Source organism: Prionailurus bengalensis, chromosome E4, assembly GCF_016509475.1.
Source record: "Prionailurus bengalensis isolate Pbe53 chromosome E4, Fcat_Pben_1.1_paternal_pri, whole genome shotgun sequence".
Classification (NCBI taxonomy): domain Eukaryota; kingdom Metazoa; phylum Chordata; class Mammalia; order Carnivora; family Felidae; genus Prionailurus; species Prionailurus bengalensis.
Genome location: NC_057360.1, coordinates 45,007,658 through 45,032,333, shown reverse-complemented (window position 1 = coordinate 45,032,333; position 24,676 = coordinate 45,007,658). Strand labels below are relative to the sequence as shown.

The following is a 24,676-nucleotide window of genomic DNA, read 5'->3' as shown; positions in this document are numbered from 1 at the left end:
CAGTTCTGGAAATACAAAGTAACATAAAATCATCCATATTCTGGGAATCTATACCAGGAACATATTGACTGTACATATCAATATTATTGTATTCATTTGTATTGGAAAAAGTTAAATAATATATTTCAAAAACAATAAAAATTTAGTATCAATTTCTTTTGAAATACTAAAGTGTTGATGAAGTTGTTACAGTGACTTCAGATACTAACATTATTCCTCCTAAGTACTAAGCATTGCAAAACATTCTATAAGAAATATCTATCTATGCAGCTTTTTCCTTTCTTGGTAATTTTTTTTAGGATAAATTTGTAAATAATTTTGTACTAAATTAGGTACCTGATTTTTGGATTAAGATTTTGGGAAATTTTTTGTTAAAAGCTTACATAAAAATGATCATTGATTTATAAAACAGTATGAGAAATTCATGATTGCTATTATTACTACTCCTCCTCCTCTTAGTACTGCTCCTCCTCTTCTACCACCAACTTGTCTATTGTAACTTGGGTGGGAATAACGATCTTTTTGTTAATTTTGCTTATTTCTTTCCCATAAGAAGGAGAATAATTAACAATTGAGTCTCTAAATTGGCTATTAAAACAATATTTTGTCTAATCTGTTCATTATTTTGGGCAATTATAAATTTACTTTAGAAGGAAACTAAGACTTTCTGGTAGATGTAATAAAAGCCAGTGTCTAACTAGTACTTATCTCTTTGTTACTGAAAAGAATTTCTTTCTTTTCCTCCCTTGGGGTTTCATCTTTTAGTAACAGTACAAAACTTACAACAATCCATGTCAAAACCGGCTAGCACCTGTAGGAGCAGTCACACTAGGAAGACTTGCTTGCCAATTTATACTTAATAGTGTGTGCCATTCTGTGGCTAACCATCAAGAATCTGTCAATAGTTGGAAAGAATAATTTTTGTGAGTGCGAGAGCCATTCTAAATATATTGTTGAAGAATAAGGCTAGTTATGAACATAAAATTATAATTATTCATATTTGCTGTATAGTTTAGAGATTATTTTTTTGCACATACATTTTATTATTTTATACCACATCCCTTTAGGAAAGCTTTATTATCCTTGTTTGATGGTTAAAAAAACATGATTTTCAGGAAGATAATAACTTGGCCTAAAAACACATGGCTAGCTAGTATACAATTCCATGAACTTTGAGGTGAAGTTTTAAAAATTATATTGAAATTTCCCCCCAAAATTCAATGGAAAGCAAGCAGAATTTGTGATTTTTCACTTCAGCTATTTTCCCAAAATATACAGGTCCTCAAATTCCATCTCCCAAATCCATAGGGTCAGATGTGTTCCAGAATTGAATTTTTAGATTTAGAAAATAATATTGGCCACATAATGTATACTATGTAACATCACATAAAATGTTATTCACCTTCCTGTCAAAATACTTACAAATTTACTGCATTTAAAACAAATATTTTGAAATATCTAAGCTCATTTCCAAATATCTAAGCTAAGCGTTCCAACTATGATCTTTTTCCTATATTTCCAACTTCTTCACTAATGGCTCAATCTTAATAAACATGCTCCCATCTCCCTGATCTTCAAAACAGTCTCTCTTCCCTCACCACTTTCCCATGCAGTTAGCTCTGTATTCTCACCTTTCCTTCACAATGAAAATTCTTAAAAAATATCTACTGTGGCAGACAGATAGTTGTCTCTAAATAGTCTTTCTTCTTATCTTCTTTAATGTTAGGTTTGGGCCATCAAAAATAAGCCATATTCTTTTCCAGTGGACATAATAGAAATGGTGTGTGTAATTATTTGATAATATGTTTTAACTGAAAAGACCACTCTTTGTTCTCTGGTATCTCCTTCTTACCTGCTGGATGGAATGTGGACAAAAGAATCAGAGTTCCCACATTTATCTTTTACTGTAATATGATTTTGGCAAGAGAAGCAATAGATGGTGGAACAATGAGATAGATTACATTTTCAATACCTTGGGGTCCCTAATATATTTATATCCACTATATTCAAATCCTTACCTCACATCGTTCCTCAAACTACTCAAATTTGACTTGTCCACATGCCACTTAACTGATACAACTTTCACCACGGTCCATCAATGACTTATCACTATACTCAACAATACTCTTTGGCATTATTAATATTGCTTCCTATTTCTCAGCCCAATGCTTTCCAACATTTTTCACATCATAGAACACAAAAGAAATGATATTTGCACTCACATTGGGATAACAGACAAAATTGCTTATGGCTGGAAGTAACCAGCCTGAGGAGTGCCTCTAACCACCCCAGGTCCCACAGGGCTTTCTGAAAAGTATAAAGGATCAGTGTCATGATAAACCATGTAATAAACTGATAGCATACTACTGTAATATGGCACATCTTTTGGGCAATTCAATTATAGACATTTCAGTCTCTTGTTTTTAAAAAATATTCCTTCCCTTAACATTTCTGAAAAATACAAGCTTTTTCCAAAGTTCTAAGAGGTTATTTCATCTACTCCTATGACTTTAATTAAAATCCAAATGCTCTATCAGCATATACAGTCTCAAGTCTACATAACATCTCATTTCTTTTTCTGACACCCAATAGCAGAAATTCAGCTTCTTTTACAGCATCACCTACTGGAAGTCTTTTAGGCACTGAGTTCAATTTAGTATCTTTACCCCAACATATTTGTCTTCTTTTTCTAAGCTCAGTGAATGTCACCACCATACACTTAATGTTCAAATAAGAACCCTCAGAAGTCATCTTTTGACTCTTCCATTTCCCTCTCCTTTATGTCTCATATCCAACAGGTCAAAAGTAATCTATTCATTCTTTTAGAGCACGCCAGACCTAACTCAGAAAAAAAGCAGATTATAACTTGTGGTTAAATTAATCATCATGCATTTTTTTAAGTATGTAAAAATGTTTTTCAACTGTAAATCACCATAAAATACTGACAATATGTACAAAGAACATGTGGTATAGTGGAAACATAAATAGACATAGAGTCAAAAGTCTTAAAGTACTGACTTGAGTGTCTAGTAGGCTAGGAAATCATTTATATTTGAGACCCTGTTTTCTCACCTGTAAGCATTCCATTTGTTCACGCATTCAATGTGCAGTTACTGGGTTCCTATGTGTCAGGAAATGTGTAATATGTTGGGGATACAAAGATGAAAAGATGAGTAAGACATTCCCTTTCTCTCAAGGAAGGAAGGCAAACATGCAAAATAATAACTGGTTTAAAGCATACATCCTCAATGGAGGCAATATTGCCTCTGAGGGTGCAAAATTTGTTTGTTTTTGTTTTGTTTTGTTTTTTGAGGTGGGCAAAAAAACCATAACTTACTCCTTTTATGTATAAAACACAGATATACATACAGTACTTAAATAGATATATGGAAGATTTGTGGTATTAATTGAACGCCAGTTCTGAGCTAAGGAAATTACTGATTATCCCATTTGTCCCTCACAAGACACTTATGAGATGGGTATTATTATTTCCATTTCACAGTGATTAAAAAAAATGGCTTGGAGGAGTTAAATAATCTGATAAATCTATTGGCTTCTAAAATATAAGTCTAATAAATGCAGAAGTCCTATCTCAACAGGTCATTAGTCTATTCCCAGTACAGACCAATAATATCTGTTGCATGGATGAATTATTATGAGTTAGGAACACATGGAGAAGTCTAGTAAGTCCATGATGTATTAAATCTCAAGTCCTATTTTCATAATCTTTATGCTGTTAAAGGTGTCCAACACATGGCTTTAGAAAGGACTGATGGATCTATGGATGGATAGATGGTTAAAATGGACAGAGAGAAGAAGAAATAAAAAGGAAAAGAGAGCAAAAAAAAAAAAGGTGGACAATATCCATTCTTCCTTTCTGTAAGAGTTAGTGTGAGAATTAAATTAACAAATTTATATAAAAAAAACACAACACAGATAATAACTAAATGCAAGGTACCTGATAGAAGTTTCATTAGCAAAAACATAATATGTTCCCTGATGATTCTCCCATGCAGCCAGTTCATGCATTTTTGTGTCTCTTAGAGTCAAACTGTTATCTGCCACACTGCTTACAGGACCAGCCTTGGGTTATAATGTTCATGAAACACAGCTGGAACTTGGATGAACAATCATTTACTAGAACTTTCCAAAAAAAGAAAGAGTAGCTGAATAATAACTAACAAAAGTACACACAAATATAGGACTATAGTTCTATACGAAATACAATCATACTTAGTGTCATCAAATTAGCAAAGAGCTATTCATATAATTTTTAAAAAGAAGATAAATTTTTCTTCTAATTTATTTCTTAATGTAAGACCTTGTGTGATTATATTAAAATTATTGGTCATGGATAAGTCTGTACTACACTTAAGTAAAAAATAATTGTTTCAATTACATATGGAATCCTGACTCCAATACATTTCAACTGTATGTCCTTGAGCAAGGTCTTTAAGCTCTGAGCTTCAAATTCTTAGGGTAAAACGGGACACCTATCCAATCAGGGTTATGAAGAGTAATGAAAAATACACATAAAGCACCTAGCATAGTTCCTGGCACAGAGTTGGTACTCAGTAAATATGTTTAGAGAAACACAGGCTAACTTCTTTTAAACTCTAATTCAACAACTAAACTTTCTCCCTACGTACACTGTTTCAAGTTGAGACTTTGGGGGCAAATATAGAGTGCATTCCGTTTTATCCTTAACCTGCATAATACTTACATTATCTTAGCTTCTGATTTACCCAAGTTATATTTATAACAACACCATTTTATTTATCATTTGGCTTTACTCTGAAGTGTGACAAATTTTTTTAATAAAATTCATAGGCTAGTAAACAGTGTATTTTTAAATTATCTTTGTTTTTTATTTCAGCTGTGCATTTTGATCTATACTGCAGTCACAGATCAACATAGGAAATAATAATTATTGATACAGATCTATACTATATATCAAGTACTGTTTGAGCTTCAAATTAAAGCTTTTGGAGACTTTTGTTCCTGGACCACAAGAAACTAAACAAATTTAAAGAGACATTTCAGTTTATCTGTGACTGCTACATTTAGTTGCTTGCCCATGCCTCAAATTCATTTTATCCCAGATCCTAGAATAAGATGTGGTATGTGTGTGTGTGCATGTGCACGTGTGTGCATGTGTAAGAACATGACAGAACGGGTTATAAATCTCAGCCATGCTATTAACAAGCTAATTAGCAAGTTACTGACTAAGTTTCCTTATCTCTAAAATGGAAGAGTTTGGTGAAAAATAAAATTAAGATAATTTATGTAACAGGTTCAGCAGAGTGCCTAAAGAACTATGCAAATACTTAACATTTTTTGCATTTACTTTGGCTGTCATCATAATTTTCTATATTAGATATATGCCAGTAGTTATTTCAAATTGGCCTGTGAAACAAAAATGTGATTCTTAACTTACTAAATGTGAACCAGCTATACAACAACCATGGCAAGAAATCACAAGTCCATATCACACAATACTTTTAAAGAGCATACCATATCCCGCTGTAGAAAGACCCAAGTGTTTCATTCTATTATTCACAAGTTCAGCAAGCTCTTGTCTTTCTGACCTCCTGTAGAGGTTCAGTCGCTGCTGGGTTATTTTCTCAGCTGTTTTACCAGAGTGTTTTGGACCTTTTCTGCTCAGTCTTCGGGCCCACTGCATGCTCTTTCTCCGCAGCAAGGGATGGTCTGACTGGTCGCTGGATGTTGAGTTGCGGTGGTTGCTTCGGTGATGACCTTGTTCTTTGCAGTCTTTGGTGTCTTCCCACTCTTCTACACTGATAGATATTTGAGACTGTAAAGGAAATGGATATGGATAATTAGATATTTTAGGGATAATTGTAACCTGGAGGTATGCTGATATCTTTTGCTAATATCTTGGTATAAATATATATCTCAGGAGACTTTCCCCAGAAAGAGCAAAATCGTGATCATTGAGTACATTTTGTTACCACCAAAAATATTATTTGAGAATACTTCTTTTGAACTTATATATGAACCAGATATCTTTGCATCTGCAATATAACCCTACTAGCATAGAGTTGTTTGGAGACACAAACAAAAAAAATATCTTATTTAAAAAAATTTTTTTAACATTTATTTATTTTTTGAGAGACAGAGAGAGACAGAGCACGAGCAGGGGAGGGGCAGAGAGAGAGGGAGACACAGATCCAAAGCAGGCTCCAGGCTCTGAGCTGTCAACACAGAGCCTGACACAGGGGTCGAACTCATGAACCGTGAGATCATGATCTGAGCCGAAGTTGGTCACCCAACCGACTGAGCAACCCAGGCACCCCACAAAAAAATATTTTAAAATTTTATTCAAATAAAGTCAATGCAATGAACTTTTCCAAATCTACTACAGGCATTTCACATGAAATTTAAATAAATAAAATGCAAGTTGTTTTACTTTTGGAATTCATAATATTTTAAAAGATTTTTAAATTATTGCTCTTTCTCAAAATGGCATTGGAATGAACTTTGTAAAGTGTGATTTTTTTTAATTTACTCACATGACCCAGAAGAAAACAAAACCACTTTTTAATTAGTTCATGCATTAACTATTCATGACATAAACCTTTTTCTGATTAAAATATTAAAACGTATTTCAGGAACTGTTCTCAGTATTCTAAGTGAAAATCTGTTATAAATATTAATATTTCACAAATGTACTCCAGAATCATAAATAAAATTTAAATCAGGCTATTCTCCACTGGAAGCAAAAACAATAAACAAACTCAGAAAGTGTATTTTGATTTACTTTTTTACTACTAAATCTGATTTTTAAAGTAAGAAGCTTTCCTTTGATTGTAGGCCCTTAATAAATAAAAGCTTCCTGTTTCAAAATGTTGCTTTTCACACCAGGAATTTAAACGAAATGCAACATGGATCAAAGCTGAAGGTCTTACCTTCTAAAAGGATGCATATGCAAATGAACAGTTTCCTAAATTGTACTGTACATAAGGGCAATACTCATGAATCTGCTAACTGTGTTTCCTTTCTATGCATGGAAGTTTGAACTTTAGCTCTATCATTCATGTTTTGCTGGGTTTCAAAGTAATACCTTTTAAATGACCAATTTAAGTAAGGTCAAGAGGTAGATCCAATAAAACCCTTTAAAAGTGAATGTAAGTTACCAAGTCTCAGTCAATGCCTTCCATACAATTCCTAGTGGCAAGCTATGACATTACCTCACACTTAAATTCAATGAAAAAATTTAAATATTCATCCACATTTCTGTTTCAAAACAGTGAGCGATATTAAAAATAATTTGTTTTAACTTTCAAATATCCATAAGAGAAAATTTTATTTTAGTGTTTTTAGAAAACTTATTTGAGACACAGAATTTAAATTGGAAGTAATAAAATTTGGATGCTGCCTGGTTTTGCAATCATGGATACTTTTATGAGTCTTAACTTCCTCTAGTCTCACCTACTTGATAATATACTGTAAACCCTCTTCTGTGGAAGTAAAATACATAAGCCCTTGAGTAATATCTACCATCATTAAATAATACCAATCTTTGTTCAGTACATTCAGTTTATATGTACTTTGTAGCAAAAATGAAAACATACAGATTTAGACATTTTGGCTTGCGGGTTTTGTTAATCTTAAATTTATTTGAAGTGATCTTTCTAGTCAAAAGTCCCTGTGAGTAATAGTTTGATTTCCTACAAATGTGTGGAAATAGTAACCTTGCCAGTCCCATAATTCAAGTAGAGGATGAAACCCTATCTGTCTTTGCAAATGATTTTTCTCAGTTATATATACCAGGGAATGTATCAAGCAAACATCTAAAACATGAACTGAAGCCTACGTATGTATAAGCTATAATTACTGAATACCCTGGTCATCATTGTTTTGAATTTTTGTAAGAAAGGAACGGCATGATTTATAAAGAAAATCCATAGGGATCACAAGGCCTTTTTGTCAATTATTCAATAAAATAAGTATCATTTCTTTGTATATTTCACTTTAAGTACAGAAAAAAGGAATTTGAAGGATTTGAAGATTAATTTTAAGAAATTTAAACCTGACAACACATAGGTTGTTCCTTGTGTTTTGAAATTTTCAGGTTTCTCTCCCATATTTCCAATATGACATAATGAAAAGTACACCGAATTTTATATATTAAGACCACAAGTTTGAATGATATTTTGGATATTTCCTAGCTTTGTTCCTACAACAAATCTGCTTTAACCACTATGTAAAATGAGAATAATAATAACCATCTTCTACCTCATTGAAATGTTGTGCAAATTCCTATAACACATCAATGTAAAAAGAAAATATGTGCCAACTATAATTTTCTACATATAATAATAATAACACATCGTAGTTAGAATAATTATCGACAATAACAATTACACTGGAAATAAACATTAGTTTTTCTATTCCTGGGTAGCAAATATGTGTGTGTACACCTGTGTGCTTTTTAAAAAGGTCCATTTAGGGGCGCCTGGGTTGCTCAGTCAATCTTCTGACTTCAGCTCAACTCATGATCTCATAGTTCATGGGTTTAGGCCCGCGTTGAGCTCTGGGCTGACAGCTCAGAGCCTGGAGCCTACTTCGGATTTTGTGTCTCCCTCTCTCTCTGCCCCTTCCCCACTCATGTTCTGTCTCTGTCTCTCAAAAATAAATAAATGTTAAAAAAAAGTTTAAGTCCATTTATAAATATACTTTCTTGCTGCCATCTCATCATCTGGATTACCTCTATTGTGTTTTTAACATGACACACCATTATCTAGTGGAAACAGTGTGGTGCTGGGAGACGAAGAAAGTGCCTTGATCATAGGACTTTCTCCTGAATTTAGAGTCAGAGTGACAGACTGCTTAAAAGCAAGACCACTGCCATCAGATAGACCTGGGTTTAAATACATGTTTCACCATTTACCAGCTCTGCATTCGTGGTTATGTAATTTAAACTCTAAGATTACGCCCATTTCCCTATATGAAAAGTGGTAATTATAGTTTTACTTTGCCCACAGTGTTTTTCTGAGACCTAAGAGATAATACTTGAAAAGTGCACAATATAGTGCCTGTCTCAGAAAATGCTCACTAAATATTAGTTAATATTATGGTTCATGATCTGGTATGAAAAGACAGTAAAAGGGAGACAAGAGGAAGAAATAATTATGAAGGGTTATATAAAAGTGAGAAATGGGTATGAAAAAGACAGGAATGACTCATCTTTCTGATGTAGTTTTCTCTATCAGTGGCTGTATTTTACAAGAAATCAAGGTGTTGTAAACAAAGATTCCTTGGGCGTAAAGATTCCTTGGTTAAAGTTTTGTGAATCTGAAGGAGAGAACAAGTATTTAAGTGGAAGGGGAGATTTATTGCTCTGCACTGCTTCTAGAACTTATTCTTTATTATTTCTATGAATAACGGGAGGGAGGACTCTGGTGTGAGATTTTTGTACTTTTACTATCAGAAGACTAACATAATTACTAACATGAAAATCAAGATTTAATACTAATGTTTACAAGAATGAAAAAAGACATTTTCATATTGCTATTGCTATGGTCTGATCTGAATGTTGTATCCCCTCAAAGTTTCTTTGTTAAAATCTTAAGCCCCAAAAGTGATGGTATTAGTAAGTGAAGTCTTCAGAAGATGATTAGGTTGTAAGTGTTGAGCCCTCATGAATGGGATCACTGCCTTTAGTAAAAAGACCTCAGAGAGATCCTTAGCCTCTTCTGCCCTGGGATTAGCCAATGAGATGTCTGTGATCAGAAGGGGGCCTTCATCAGACCATGTTACCACCCTCATCTCCCACTTCCAGCCTCCTGAGCTGTGAACAATCAATTTCTGTTGTGTATACGCTACCCAGAGCCTGTGGTAATTTACTATAACAACTTGAATGGACTAACACATATTTTTTATGAAATGCTTCTGGGAACATATTTATATAGTTCAATAAGGAAATGAAAAATTCATATGGCTAATCAACAGTTTTCATATAAATTTAAAACATTATTATTTTTAAAAATTATATTATTTTCCAAATATTGATCAAACTTAATACGGCTTCTAAAAAGGCTGTTTCTTATGCCTAAAACAGCTTAATTAGTTTCATTGTTTTCAGAAAGGTAGAAAGTGTCAGAATCACAATATATATCAAACATTCTTTTCCACACTCTACACACACAAACACATGCACATGCACACACACACACACACACACACACACACCCCAAAATGACTCAGTTCAACTTCCTCTCAATTTTTTTTCTTGAAGTTATTCATGTCATAAGGTTACTGAGCAATCTGTGGAACAAAGTGGTATTTTAAAATAAATCAATTCACCCAATAGTTTGAAAGTGAGTGTTTGTAATCTAGATTCATGACTCCCTTAAGAATAGTTTTATAGGCTTTAAAATAGACTTAAACTGTGCTATGTGATTTATGATTGAAGACATCCTGAATTGTTGTTAAAGAAAACTGAGGAAAATGAATCACTAAAGATATGTTAGTTTAACACTTTATAAAAGAATTCCTATCTAATGTTTTCCATTAAAGGAAGGTTAGGAGCGCCTGGGTGGCTCAGTCGGTTAGGCAACTGACTTTGGCTCAGGTCATGATCTCACCTTTCCTGAGTTCGAGACCCACAGAGGGCTCTGTACTGACAGCTCGGAGCCTGGAGCCTGCTTCGGATTCTGCGTCTCTCTCTCTCTCTCTCTCTCTCTCTCTCTCTCTCTGCCCCTCCCCTGCTCATACTCCATCTCTCCCTCTCAAAAATAAACATAAAAAAAATTTAAAGGAAGGTTAAAGTATAAGAATACTTGAGAGATCATCTGAATTTAACCCATATGCACCTTGGCTAGTGATCTGGGGTCTCATGGACATTTCTTTGTATTAAAAAAAGTTCACAAAAAGATGTTTCCCCACTTTCTATAAAGGCTCAGATTAACCATTTCCTTTAGTCTGTGATCTAAGAAAAGATAGAAAATAACTAGTTACATTGCATTTAGATGTATTTTCAGCATATTTTCAGAATCACAGAGATAAGTAGACAATAAACAACATTATAGTCTAAAATACGCTGAATTTGGAATCCAATGCTACATTGTATTTTCAGTCCTACCAGGCTAATACCTCATGACTTCGAACAAACCAACCAAGCTTCTTGAAAAATAGTGACAATTTTCACAATTTTCGATGCAAAAACAAACAAAAGAATTCTGTAGTAATTCTCTAATATAAATTCTAAAGTCAAATAATTACTCAAGAACTAAGGTTCAAATGATAGCTTCTTTTTAAAAGTTAATCACCTGGTGGAATAGCAAAACTAATTTCAATCTCTTCTTGACTTCATTTTCCGTATCTAAAAATCAGATATTTTGTCTCCATGTTCTATTTCATCTATTAGTCTGTGAATATAAAGTTTGCCCATAGCACGTAGAACCTCTAGTAACTCACCATTCCAATCTGATAACTTCAAAGTCAAAATTTAATTTTATGTCCAAGTGAAAAAAAATCCCAGGTTGTCTATTTAGAGACAGTGCTAAATAATCCACAGACTTGTCCTAGCTTTGTAGCACTGTTGAACAGAATACATCTCTCTCTCTCTCTCTCTCTCTCTCTCTCTCTCTCTCTCTCTTTTTTGTCCTCTTTCTCTTTCCATCTCCCCCACCCCATATCTAGTACCTATCTTTCTGTTATTGTCCCTAAAAGAAAATCAATCCTAGTCAGTTACTCTTATACTTATGAATTCACTTTCCTTTTTTATTGTTTGTTCTAAATTTATACATTAAGTTGCATATTCACACATCCTTGGCAATATTTCGTGTGTGTGTGTACATGAATGTGTGTTTAATTAAATCTTTCCTTTCTTTGGTCTCTGTGGAATTTTGAAACCTAGCTAATTTATCATCTTGATATTATTTCTCACATTGTGGTTAATTTTTTCCCCTGGGCCTTTAAAACTGTCATTCAGAAACAATCAGTGTACAGGGGTTTCAATTACCTAACAGCCTTCCTAGTGCTTTTAGACCCAGAAAATCGTACTTTTTTCTTCTTTCTTTAAGATCTTAAATATTATTGTTATGTAATTGCTAACAACATGGTGGCTGTCTTCCATAGAATTTACATTCATCTGAGCTACTAAGAACAAATTGAGAAGGGAATGTTGTTCTTATTTTAATTGGCTGTATTATTATATCAGGTGTCCTAGTAAAGTGATTCCTAAAGATGTACATGATAGATGGATGGCATATATATTAGCTACTTTATTTTTCATCACATGTTTAGGAAGTTATACTCCAAAAGAACTACTTGGGTTCTCTAATTTATATAGACCAAAATCTTGGCAACGTGTGTGGGACAATGGTAGAAGAAACATAAAGTTGGATTAGGCAGTATTTATTGATATGGACTCATTAAATAGAGATTCTGCATTGAAAGTTTCAGCTTGGGGAGTTAGAAAGGGTTCTAACAGTTTATCTGGTTGATTGGCTGAAACATGTACCAAAAGGTGACCCACAGTAAGCAAGTTGGACATGCGGAATCTAATCTGGTTTAATGTAAAGCAAGGGATTTAAAGTTGTGAGAAGACTGGAATGTAAGAGTAGATTTTTCACTTAAAACATATTCACCCACAGTGAGAGGGTCTAGAAGGCATTCCTTTCACCGCAATTGTGAGAAATAAATTTGTAAGCAGATCCTCAGTACCCTTGAAGAGTTCCAAGATCACTCTTCTCCCTGGGCCAGACCATAGTCTGATAATTGCAGTCACTCAGTTGGGAAACCTGAATGCAATGGGAGTAGCTGGATCCCAAGGAGGCATGGGCCAAGTGGTAGCAATCAACTGCCCAAGGTAAGCATGGATATAATGGACAACAGAGTCAAAGCAGCAATCAGAATAGTCTGACTTGCACAGACCCATGGCGCTGGTGTTCCTACAGGTAAAATAGGTGGGAAAAACCACTAAACTCTTACCTGATCTGCATAAGCATAAAACATCTAGGTCACGTGAACAAAAATCTAACCTGAATCATAAAAATAGAGTGTCACAGACTTTCAAATAATCCCCCGAATTGAGTCAGTTTACACAACTAGAACGCTTCAAAGGAGAAGAAGCTTGTTCCTTTTGCAGAAGGATCTGGCATAGTACCAAAAACTTATACCATTAATCTTTTTCCCAGCCTTCCCCAAAGAGACATACAACCTTTTACCAGGGTGATTGTACACAGAAGAAAAGGAAATAATCAGACCTTTTAAAAAGACTACTGGAGACTGGCTCTGAAATGATTCTAATTCGAGGACACTCAAAACATCACTTTGGTCCACCAGTCAGGGTAGGAGCTTATGGTCGTCATGTGACCAATAGCTCAGGTCTGTCACACAGTGGACTCAGTAGGTCCCAGAACCCATCCTAATGATGTTTTTCCAATTCCAGCCCCACATTGGCTCCCTGACCATACTGACCTACTATGATGGGAAAGGGCAAGCAGAAGCCACTAGACTAGTGGAAGAAAATATTAAACCAAAAGCAATACCAAATTCCTAGATGGACTGCAGAAATCAGCGCCACCATCAAGGACTTGAAATATGCAGTTTCAGTGGTTCCCATCACAACCCCACTCAACTCACCTATTGGGCAAGTGCAGAAGACAAATGGAGCTCGGAGACTGACAGTGGATTATCCTAAATTTAACTAGGTAGTAACTCCAACTGCAGCTGCTACACCAGATGTGGTTTCATTGCTTGAACAAATTAACACATCCCCTGTACCTAGTATGTAGCTATTGATCTGGTAAATGTCTTTTTATCCATCTCCATCAATAAGAAACACCAGAAGCATTTTGCTCTCGGCTGCCAAGGACATCTTCACCGTTCTACCTCACTGGTATATCAACTCTCCAGCTCTATGCCATAGTTTAGTTTGTAGGGACCTTGACAACCTTTCCCTTTCACAAGATATCACGCCAGTTACATTGATGACATTATGCTGATTGGACCTAGTAAGCAGGAAGTAGCAACTACCCAAAACTTACTGATAAGACATTTGCATGTCAGAAGGTGGAAGACGTATCTGGCAAAAATACAGGGGGCTCTTACTTCAGTGACATTTCAAGGGGACCAAAAAAGAAGCACAATACCTAGTGGGCTTTTTTGGACATTAGAGGCAACATATTTCTCATCTGGGTGTGTTAACTCTGGCCCATTTACTGAGTGACCCCAAAACCTGCCAATTTTTAGTATCCCAGACCAAAAAAAAAAAAAAAGGCTCTGTAAGAGGTCCAGGCTGCTATGCAAGTGCTCTGCCACTTCGGCTCTAGCATCTAGTAAAACCAATGGTGCGTGCAGTGTTGCTGGCAGATAGGGATGCTGTTGGGAGCAAAACCCTGCCATCCTCTGCGAATGGCTACTCTTCTTTGCAAACAAAGGAGCAAGCTCCTTTAGGGCTTTCTTAGTATTATTATACTCTGTGGGTTAGGTCAATGGAAAACTGCAAGAATCCAATCCAGATAGAACTACTAATGGCCCAGACCACTAGACAGGAATGAAGATTTGAGTCACCTCACCAGACAGGTGCTGGCTGAAGGCAACAGGAATATAGAATACAAAAGGGAGTGGAAGGAAGTACCAGCTATGACCAAGTGAATAGTTAACAGAAATAAGGAATGCAATTGTCATGCATATCTCTCCCTTATTTTGTTATAAATTTATTTGACTGTGTGCATGTGTGTTAAGAAATATTTTTGTTTTCTTCCCTCTCATTTATCATGTAACGTAAAATGTATAGGCTTTATAACATACTATTTAAGTATTGTTAATTTTACAGCATACTATTTAAGTTACAGACATCAGGGAGACAAGGAAACATCACTCAAGGACTTTAGCTCCCCTTTGGTGAAGGACTTAGTGTGTTTTTATTTGTACACAAAATAGTTATGTTAACATGTTAAAAGGAATTAGGACCTTGTTATTGTCTTTGGAGATTAAGCATGTTTTGAACAGATGTATAAGGTGCCTAATTGACAAAGAGTGAACTCATGAAGGTTAATTTTGTGTATCAACATGACTAAGCCACAGGGTGCCCAAACATCTGGCCAAACGTTATTCTGGGTGTGTCTGTAAGGGTGTTTCTGAACGAGACTAACATCTGAATTGGTAGACTGAGTAAAGCAGGTAGTACTCCCCAACGTGGGTGGGCCTCATTTAATCAACTGAAGATCTGAGTAGAACAAAAGGCTATTCTACTTAACTGCTTCAACTTTGAACACCAGTCTTCAGCCCTTGAATGCAGCTTCCATCTCAGCTCTCCTGACTCTCAGGCCTTCAGACTCAGACTAGAGTTACGCCACGAGCTCTCCTGGGTCTCCAGCTTACCAACTGAAGATCCTGGGACTTCTTGCTCCCCATAATTGCATAAGCCAATTCCTTATAATAACACACACACACACACACACACACACACACACACACACATATCTACCTCTCTCTCTCTTATATATATATCTCCTGTTGGTTCTGTTTCTCTGGAAGACTCAGACCAATACAGTGACTTATGGCCCTTTACCCTGCCCTCTTGGTGCACATGTGGAATTGTCAGTCTCAACACTTTTACCATTTTGGGTGAAGGTGTCCCTCCTGTCTATGAGGGCTGATCTCAATATTTGGCACAGCAAGCAAGGTATGCAGGCAATGGCCACTGCCACTGAGGATCTTCTTTTGCTGAGGCTTATTAACTGATTTCACTTCCTGCTGCTCAGCAAAATTTTTGAGTTGTGTTGCCATCTATTGTCAACAGTTTTATGCTGTGCAGTTTTATGCTGTATCTGTAGAGTCCTCCCAAGCTTCTGTTTATGATTAACTAATATCAGTTGGAAATTTTAATAATGAAAAGATAGGTGTTGGGGCACAGGGGCTGGGTGGCTCAGTCAGTTTAGCATCGACTTGATTTCAGATCAGGTCATGATCTCATGGTTCATGAGTTTGAGCTCAGCATCGGGCTCTGTGCTGATAGTTTGGAGCCTGCATGGGATTCTCTCTTTCCCTCTCTCTCTGCCTCTCCATGCCCCCCCCCAAATAAATAAACCTTAAAAAAGGTAAAAAAAAAAGATGTGGTTCAGAGATAATGCCCTCGTTTTAACTTTTATATCTCAGAATCCTCAGTTGGGGAATATGAAATAGATGAGAAATAAGAAATTAAGAATATGAGAATGTATAGAAAAATTGACTATTCAGGAAGCCAAGAATGAAGCATTTTTTATGGAATAGAATGGGTGATGAATATTATCAAATAGTTCTTACTACAGCTTTTTGCCCTCTACTATATATGTCATAAATAAGAGCTATTGTTATAGAGGCACTGAGGAAGAGGAAAAGACATAATAAAAGGTCATTAGCTTATTTAGGACCATAGCACTACCCATGATGGGAGATTTTTAAATAAAAGTTATGCACCTTTTATTCATACAAGTATGTTATACAAGTTACTGGTGATCCTGAGAAAAGAATTTGCTAAACAGCAATATTTAAAGGTTAATATTTCTCTAAAGTATGCATAACTCTTTTAAGTTGTAGTGTTCAGAAATATATTTTAAATGTTTAATGAAAATGCCTTTATTATGTCATGTTTCCATGAAAATGTCACTAACCAATGCCACTAACACTATTTTACACTATTTTCTCATTGTTTTTCTTTTGAAGTCAGATGATGTCCACTTTTTTTCACTGTGTAGTAGTGGAATGTTTTTGTCTTCTCTGAAGGTATAGCATTTCTTCTCCAAGTAATGCTTACATTTTTTGTCTTTTTAAAGAGAAAGTGATATTATCAGCATCAGAATTGCTATTACCATATATTTCACAAGTACTTTTTTGGAGGTCTTAAGACACCCCTTCAGTCTTCTAATTGTTATTTAACTTTAACTGTTGTGTGCCACATGTTGATGTGTGTCCACTAGGCCAGAATGAAGGTCTGGCCCAAATTTAGATTGATTTCATCATCATTAAGTATTGGTTTATAAGGAAACTAAAGAGTGGTTTTCTTTGACCAATTCATCCATTTTATGTCTAGAAACAAATAAACATAAGAGTGTACTTGCTTTCTACATAAAACACCCTTTTGGGGTTTCTATGATTAGGTTTTAAAAAAAATTTTTTTTAACGTTTATTTATTTTTGAGACAGAGAGAGACAGAGCATGAACAGGGGAGGGGCAGAGAGAGAGGGAGACACAGAATCGGAAACAGGCTCCAGGCTCTGAGCTGTCAGCACAGAGCCTGACGTGGGGCTCAAACTCACGGACCGTGAGATCATGACCTGAGCTGAAGTCGGAAGCTTAACCAACTGAGCCACCCAGGCGACCCTATTAGGTTTTAATGTATTATACACACTTATGTGTGTGTGTTTAAAGAATAGCTTATACATCTGAATAAACTGACTTACAATCAACAAATAGAAGAGCACTGAATAAGCACATGGGTTTAACATCCTCATAAAGGCATTCCAATGGCTTACATTATTAGAATCATATTTTCATTGCCAGCTCTGTCTTCTTCACAGTTCAATTTTCTCTTACCACTTTCCAGAATTACAGGAATACACAGCCTAAAACAATGGTTTCAACAGTGAGTATATGTGTGTGGGGGCAGATCCTACCCATTGTAGGGCAAGTTAGGGAGGATATCATTCTATCACCTCCGGCATTTTACAGTCCAGAATAAAAGGACTTAAGCATATAAATTCATGAAAAACCATTACAGTGATTCTAATGGGCCAATTCCACCATTTTAAACACTGTTTCTCTCTCCCCCTTTCTCTTTCTATCATTTGAGAACCACTGACCTAAAACATATGGTAGTTATGGATAAATGAGCCTGTGGAAAGAAAATTTCTGTGATATATTTAATGTCTTAATAAATTGCAGGCATAATGGGGGTGCCTCGGTGACTGAATGGAGCATCTGACTCTTGATTTCAGCTAAGGTCATGATCTCAGGGTCACGGGATTGAACCATGTTGGGCTCTGCAATGAGTGTGGAGCCTGCTAAAGATTCCTTCTCCCTCTCCCTCTCACTCACCTCCCCTTCTAAAAAAATAAAAATAAAAAAAAGAAGAATAGATACAATGATATAAGACTTCACAGATATAAATATTCACATTCTCATGTAAAGAATCTACACAAAACAGTATTATTGATCCAAGTATACTGTTGCTTACAGAACACCACTCCATTATGCAGACCTAGATCAATCTTATAATTTTCCATCTGGTTCTGATTTTGTAGACTCTAGTGGCCATTCAACAGCAAGCTGTAACTAAAGGCCTAATTTACTTGTAATGGCAGTGCAGAGTGAAAGCATGATCTCCATGCAGTTTAAGATGTTAAGTGGACAGAAAGTCATGACTATGTAGTTAAATTAAATCAAACAGATTGGATTCACTTAAACAGCTTCCTGCTAATAAGTGTTTCAATGAGATTCTTATTAAGTTAGAGTAAGGACATAATGCAAGTAAGAAATGCTTTCCTGGCGGTGGAAATGCACAAGATAAGAATAAAAGCCAGAAAATATTTAAAAATAATTGTAAAATAAGGTAAGAAAAAAGATATAAGAGTGCATTTTCTGTAAGAGAAAATGTGAAACAAAATTACAGATGAGCTTAGACTCACGGTGTGTGTGTGTGTGTGTAATTAGAATGCATTTGAGGTATATAGTGAATATATACATGTTTGACTAACATTATAAAGTATTTATCCAAATCACAAGAATACTTACTATTATATTATTTTATAAATTTAAGTGTGTTGATACAAATGCTTTCTAAGGAATGTCATCTCAAAATGGTGCAGCAGTGAAAACTGATTAAATAAGATCTATGGTACTCTATGTACTCTGCTCCAGAATCGTTCGCCATTAGCTATGAATAATTAACACACAACTGCCCTTTATTCTAATTTGTGAAGTGATAATCATATGCTCCCTACTTAGTCTTCACTTTGCTATGTGTTGAGAAGAGACCATTTTACACACAGCTAGTAAAGGGAGAAGCCAACATTTAAACCCAGATCATCTGATACCGAGTTCATTTCTCATTTGGTCAGGCAAACTGAATAAATGATCTGTACCAGACACAGGGACAGAAAGATTATCAATAAAGAATGGCTAGAATATAAAGTAGGGTAAAATCCAGCAAGAAGAAATTTGATTTGATATAGTAGGCATCAAATATCCACTATATGCATCATGCATCATGTGAGTAACGTAAGGAATATGATCATTAATCTGTTCTATGCAAGATATTGAAGGGAAGAGAATTTAGATATTGTAAATCCACCAAGAAGTAATTAAATTCAAGAAAAGACATGAAGTTTTCATGTTAGCTTTCCGAGAAATCTTCCTTGTATGTTCACTGACACGTTCTGATCATCTTGATGGGTGCATCTGGTGCCTAGTGGTGCTCAATAAATATTTTTACCTCCTAGTAGATAACAAAGTGAACAGGATCTGGCAGAAAATAGGTTTATCTTCATTTTTATGAATTACAAGGATGGAAAACACAAATCTGCCATCCATCAACATAGAGGTAATAATTGAAACCGTAAGACACAACGACTGTTGCAAGATCAAGTGTAGAAAAAAACCAAAAGACTATAAAACATACATTTAGTAAATGCCTGCTTATGGTTCCAGTGTCAGTTCCCATGTTGGTTCTTAAACAAAGCATCTGAGGACCTCAGAGCAGATGGTGGAAAAGAGAGAGGTAGTTCAGAAACCGGTAGAGGCTGCTACAGTGAGACTTGGTGATTAAAAGAGGCTCTGGTGTCAGTGATAAATTCTAAAACCAGGTCTGCTATTTCCAGGGCTTTTGACCTTAGTCAAGTTAACTTCTCTATAAATCTGCTTTAAAAACGCGAATAATGTTGGAGTGCCTGGGTGGCTCAGTCGGTTTAGCATCGACGCTTGGTTTGGCTCAGGTAATGACTCACGGTTTGTGAGTTCGAGCTCCGCATCAGGCTCTGTGCTGACAGTGTGGAGCCTGTTTGGGACTTTCCCTCTCCTTCTGTCCCTCCCCAACTTGCTCTCTCTGTCTCTCTTTCAAAGTAAATAAATAAACTTAAAAAAAATGAGAATAATATTGTCTGCCATATTGGCTTATGGTGAGGATTAAATAAAATAATAAAGTGCTTAGCACTGGGCAGGGATCAAGATTAAGCCTTCAGGCGAGACTACTTGCAATGAACTTTAGCCTAAACTCAGGTGGTTAATGGAGTACTTTCTGGAAGTTAAAGATGAAGACTGGTCCTAGAAGTCCTAGATTGCTGCAGCTACTTGGGAGTCTTGAGCTCCAGAGCCAATCCCACGGACAACGGGTTAAGGACAAGTCTTCAGATGGGAGATCACATTGGCAGCATCTCAAATGAGCTGTTATAGGCAGAAATTGAACAATAGAAAGAGGGAGGGAGTTTAAGAAATGAACGAATAAAAACAGGTAAAACACATAAAGAAAGTAACTCATAATATAAAAACTGAGGGTAAAGAATTTTAAGATGTAGAAAATAATGAACCCTGATAAAGGTTATATGATGTCTAAATAAATTAAAACTAGTTTAAAATGTCCATGATTTTGGCTAAAGACTTTTAGTGATTCAAGAAGAGAATAAATACAGTAGTGGGGAGAAACTGTGGAAGACATTGATAAGGAATAGAATAAACAGCCATATGAGCTTTTCTCAGATTTTAACAGCAAGAATAAGATAAGAAAAAAAAAGAATAAAAGGGGAAATTTTTGTTGAGAATTTGGGAAACCCATATATATTCAAAGGTAAAGGGAGAGAGTTGATGGGGAGAGAAAAAAACCTAAAAACAAAAATTAGAGCTCGAAAAGGTGAAAATTGTTGTAGAAACAATCAGAATTACAAAGATAAATGTCTTCATATCCACAGTACAATTAGAGGTTTTTCCTTCATAAAAAGTATTGCAGGAACGATACTTATATTGGAAGACTCAAACCCTCTAGTAAATGAAAGGGAAGACACTTTGCTTACACACGGAGCTGACTGAAAGATGTTTAGACCTAGAATAATATCTATGAGAAAGAAAAAACTTCCATGGGTAAACTTGCAATTGGCTGCCATGATTCAGCAATGTGCCAAACTTTTGCCTTTTAGCACCCAAGTGGTAAGTTGGAGAAAAGAGGTGATGGTGATGTGTACCACCTGAATACAAATGCAGAACATCTGAGTCAATATGTAGAACTGCAACATAGCCAAAACCTACATCTGAAAGATTCAGTCCATTTCCAAACATAAAACTATAAAGTTTTTGACCAAATGAAAATTTTGCTTTTCCTGACACAGAAGAAACCCTAGCAACACTAGCAAGTGTTTCTACCACTGTGTTTCTACCACATCTGGACTTATACCTGAGAATCCCTTGAGGAAAAGCAAGGTGAAACAACTTGGCTTGTGACATATTACCAAATATTTTACTAAATACTGGATGCCAATTCACCGCACTTGAAATTTCATTTGTGCAGCTGGTCAGGTCAGATATTGGTATAATTTAAAACTTTAGAAATATATGTTTGATCTCATTTGAACTCAAAGTGTTATAAAACATTCTAAAAAGGCAACAATAAAACGCTAAAACATGTTCCCCAAAATCATTATGTGCCAGGGATATGTTCTACATTGATCTAAAATTTGATCTTAATTTGCTCAACCTGCAGGCAGTCATGGTAGCTGAAACCCCTGAGCGTCTTCATGCCAAACAAACACTATATTTTCAGTGTGGACCATCATGTGAAATAGGTTGGAAAGCAGTCCTCTAAAACATCATTCATGCACCCCAAAGTGAAGTTTCCTTGGTGATTACTTAGTAAATTCTAAAAGATTTAATATACAATAAAACAAAATAAGAATACTGAAAAATGTAATAGCTGCAACTTTTAAAACCTTAAATAAATAATTTAAGATGTTTAAAATAATTTAGTGAACAGAATTTGCATTTATTATATAGATTCAAATGTATGACATAGGTAAGACAATAGTCATTACACCAAAAATTTGGATAATATAATACAGAACTTTTCTCCAAAATTCAACAAGCTGAAAAACAGACGTGTACTCTCAGATGGCAACTTTGGCACACAAGTTTTACACTTAATGGGATGAATTCTACCACTGCTTTCACATTCAAAATGCAATTTTTAGAGCTGAAAATGCTTAGATTTGTAATAGTTACATTAATTATGTTAATGTTTGGGAGTGTGTGTTAGGTGCTAAGACCATAATGACAATTGTTTATCATAGTTTATACGAAGAAAGTGGAAAATAAAATTAAAAATACGAATCACAGGAAGATGATATCAAGGTTTTCAGCAATATAAGTGCATGTATACATACATAATATTAAGAACTTTGTTTTCATTGTAATAAATCAATTATTAGCACTGATCACTGTTATCAAACACTAAACTGATGGTTTCTTCATGACAATAAATTAAAACTATTAAAGAATAAATTCAACATTAAAAAGTATGCTAGAGAAAGCCATCCCAGGTCCTATTGTTCCTATAACCCCTTCTAGGGGGACCAGCCTACACAGGAAGTGTACAAAAAGGTACGTTTCATATCACATTTTCAGTCCCAGCTGCTTGCATTGGAGGTGGGCCCTTCACTCAAGGACAGACAGACAATCCACAGCCACTAAGTGATGAGTAGGTAATGACATCACACAGTAAAACATATGATTGGATTAATACATAAACATTGTTTGAAGACAAACAGGTAAAATGATCTCACAATCTTATTAGGGAAATACAGACACACTAACTTGAAAATAGAGCATTTATAACACCTCAGCTTAATCAATTTGTTTTATTTTAATATCTGAAATATTGAATTCAATCATTAATATTTTTTCCTTTTAACAGCTCTGAATTCACAATTAAACTGGTTGAGGAAAGGGAGACAAAATACTTACTTGTGATGCTATTTCTCGAGACTGACACAAAGGAAGGAAAAAAGAAACATACAAAATACAGTTTAAGCAATGACTAAACAATACATACATGAAATGATCAGCAACAAAGACAAAATATGACAAGTCCCCACTTAGCACTCACATTACAATTATGTGATTCATTGTTTATCACGGGGCTTCTGAATAAAATTAGATAAAGAATAGATTATTATTTTAAAAGCTTCCCAGAAACTTCTTATTCGATTATTTTTTGTTTGTTTGTTTGGTAAAACTGTCTAATGTTTGATCAAAAGAAAAAGTGGTACAAGTAGAGAAAATAAAACAACTGACAGAAGCTTATAGAGTTCATGAGAGGATATTTGACATGATTATTGGCATTCAATAATCATTGTTGGCATTAATATCTGTACTGTTTTAAAATTTGCATCTCATATAAAATTGTTTTCTAAAATTTAATACTTCTAAATTCAGATGTTGTAATAAGATTGTTTTTCTCCAATGCATAAATTTAATTCATTTTGAGAAATATTCTGAGCTTTCACATTGGCTGTGAAGTCTAAAACTTGATCTGTCCAGTCACCATATAACCCTTAAGTAATTAGGGGATATAAAAGTCATGCTATCTTATTCTTCAGTTCTAAAGAATAACATTCTATTCACTTTTCAATAAGTGGAAGCAAAATTTTCAATTATATTCTTTGATATAACATTACTCAAGTCTGACAAATTGTCTAGCATTCTAACGGCTGTCAAAAATCTAAAAAATGCATAATGAACATTTAATTACAGCCTCCTTAAAACTGTTGATCTCAGGATTCTTAACACATGGCCCAAGAAAATAAAAACATTGCTTGAGTGAATAACAGCAGAATGGGCAGCTAGAATTTCAAAACTATTCTATCTTAATCCTTATTAAAATAATTTTATTAATGTGATTTTGTACATTTAAAAATACTATGTTTTACCGTAATAGTCAAGAGTTAATGACTGATAGATGGGACAATGATTAACTATTCCATTAAATCACATGCTTTAAAGTTACAGGATTTACTAACTGTGAAGGTGACCAACAATCAGAGTAACATATTCCACTAATTTATTGTGCACACTGAAGAGATACTGGTACTTTAATGTGCTTTAAAATGATCTTTTTCTAATTTCTAGTACAATTCTCAGTGGTTACAATATACTTCAAACAAATGGGACTTTCAGTACACTTGAAAACGAGGTAAATGCAGTTTCACGTTTTCTTACCAAACAACCATAAGAACAAATATGTCTATTAATTAAGAACTTAACAGACTTTGGAAAATGGTACTGTACTATATACTGTATGGTAGGAAATGTCCCTAGTGGGTCTTGGGTAACATTTCATGATAAAAAATAGTAATATTTCTGCAATGAAAAGTAAGAATATTCACTTTAAGGGTGCCTGGGTGGCTCAGTTGGTTAAGCCTTGATTTTGGCTCAAGTCATGATCTCACAGTTCCTCGGATCGAGTCCTGCCTTGGGCTCCGTGCTGACAGCATGGAGCCTGCTTGGGATTTTCCCTCTCCCTCTCTCTCTGCCCCTCCCCAGCTCGTGCACACATGCTTTCTCTCGAAATAAATAAACATTAAAAAAAAAAAGAATATTAACTTTAAGTGGAATAATAACATTAAAATCTCACAATTCAAGTGAGATATTTTGGATTTCGGAATTGTGGATAAAGGATTGTGGA

At 35.0% G+C, this 24,676-nt stretch overlaps 1 protein-coding gene across 1 annotated transcript in view; it reads right to left on the bottom strand.

Moving 5' to 3' along the window:
• The window catches only part of KCNT2 (potassium sodium-activated channel subfamily T member 2), a 370,279-nt gene that overhangs the window by 22,263 nt on the left and 323,340 nt on the right, over positions 1–24,676 (bottom strand). Inside the window, 2 exon segments of the mRNA XM_043568827.1 lie at positions 5,515–5,815; positions 22,957–22,977. Of these exon segments, the coding sequence (XP_043424762.1) occupies positions 5,515–5,815; positions 22,957–22,977 (322 nt within the window).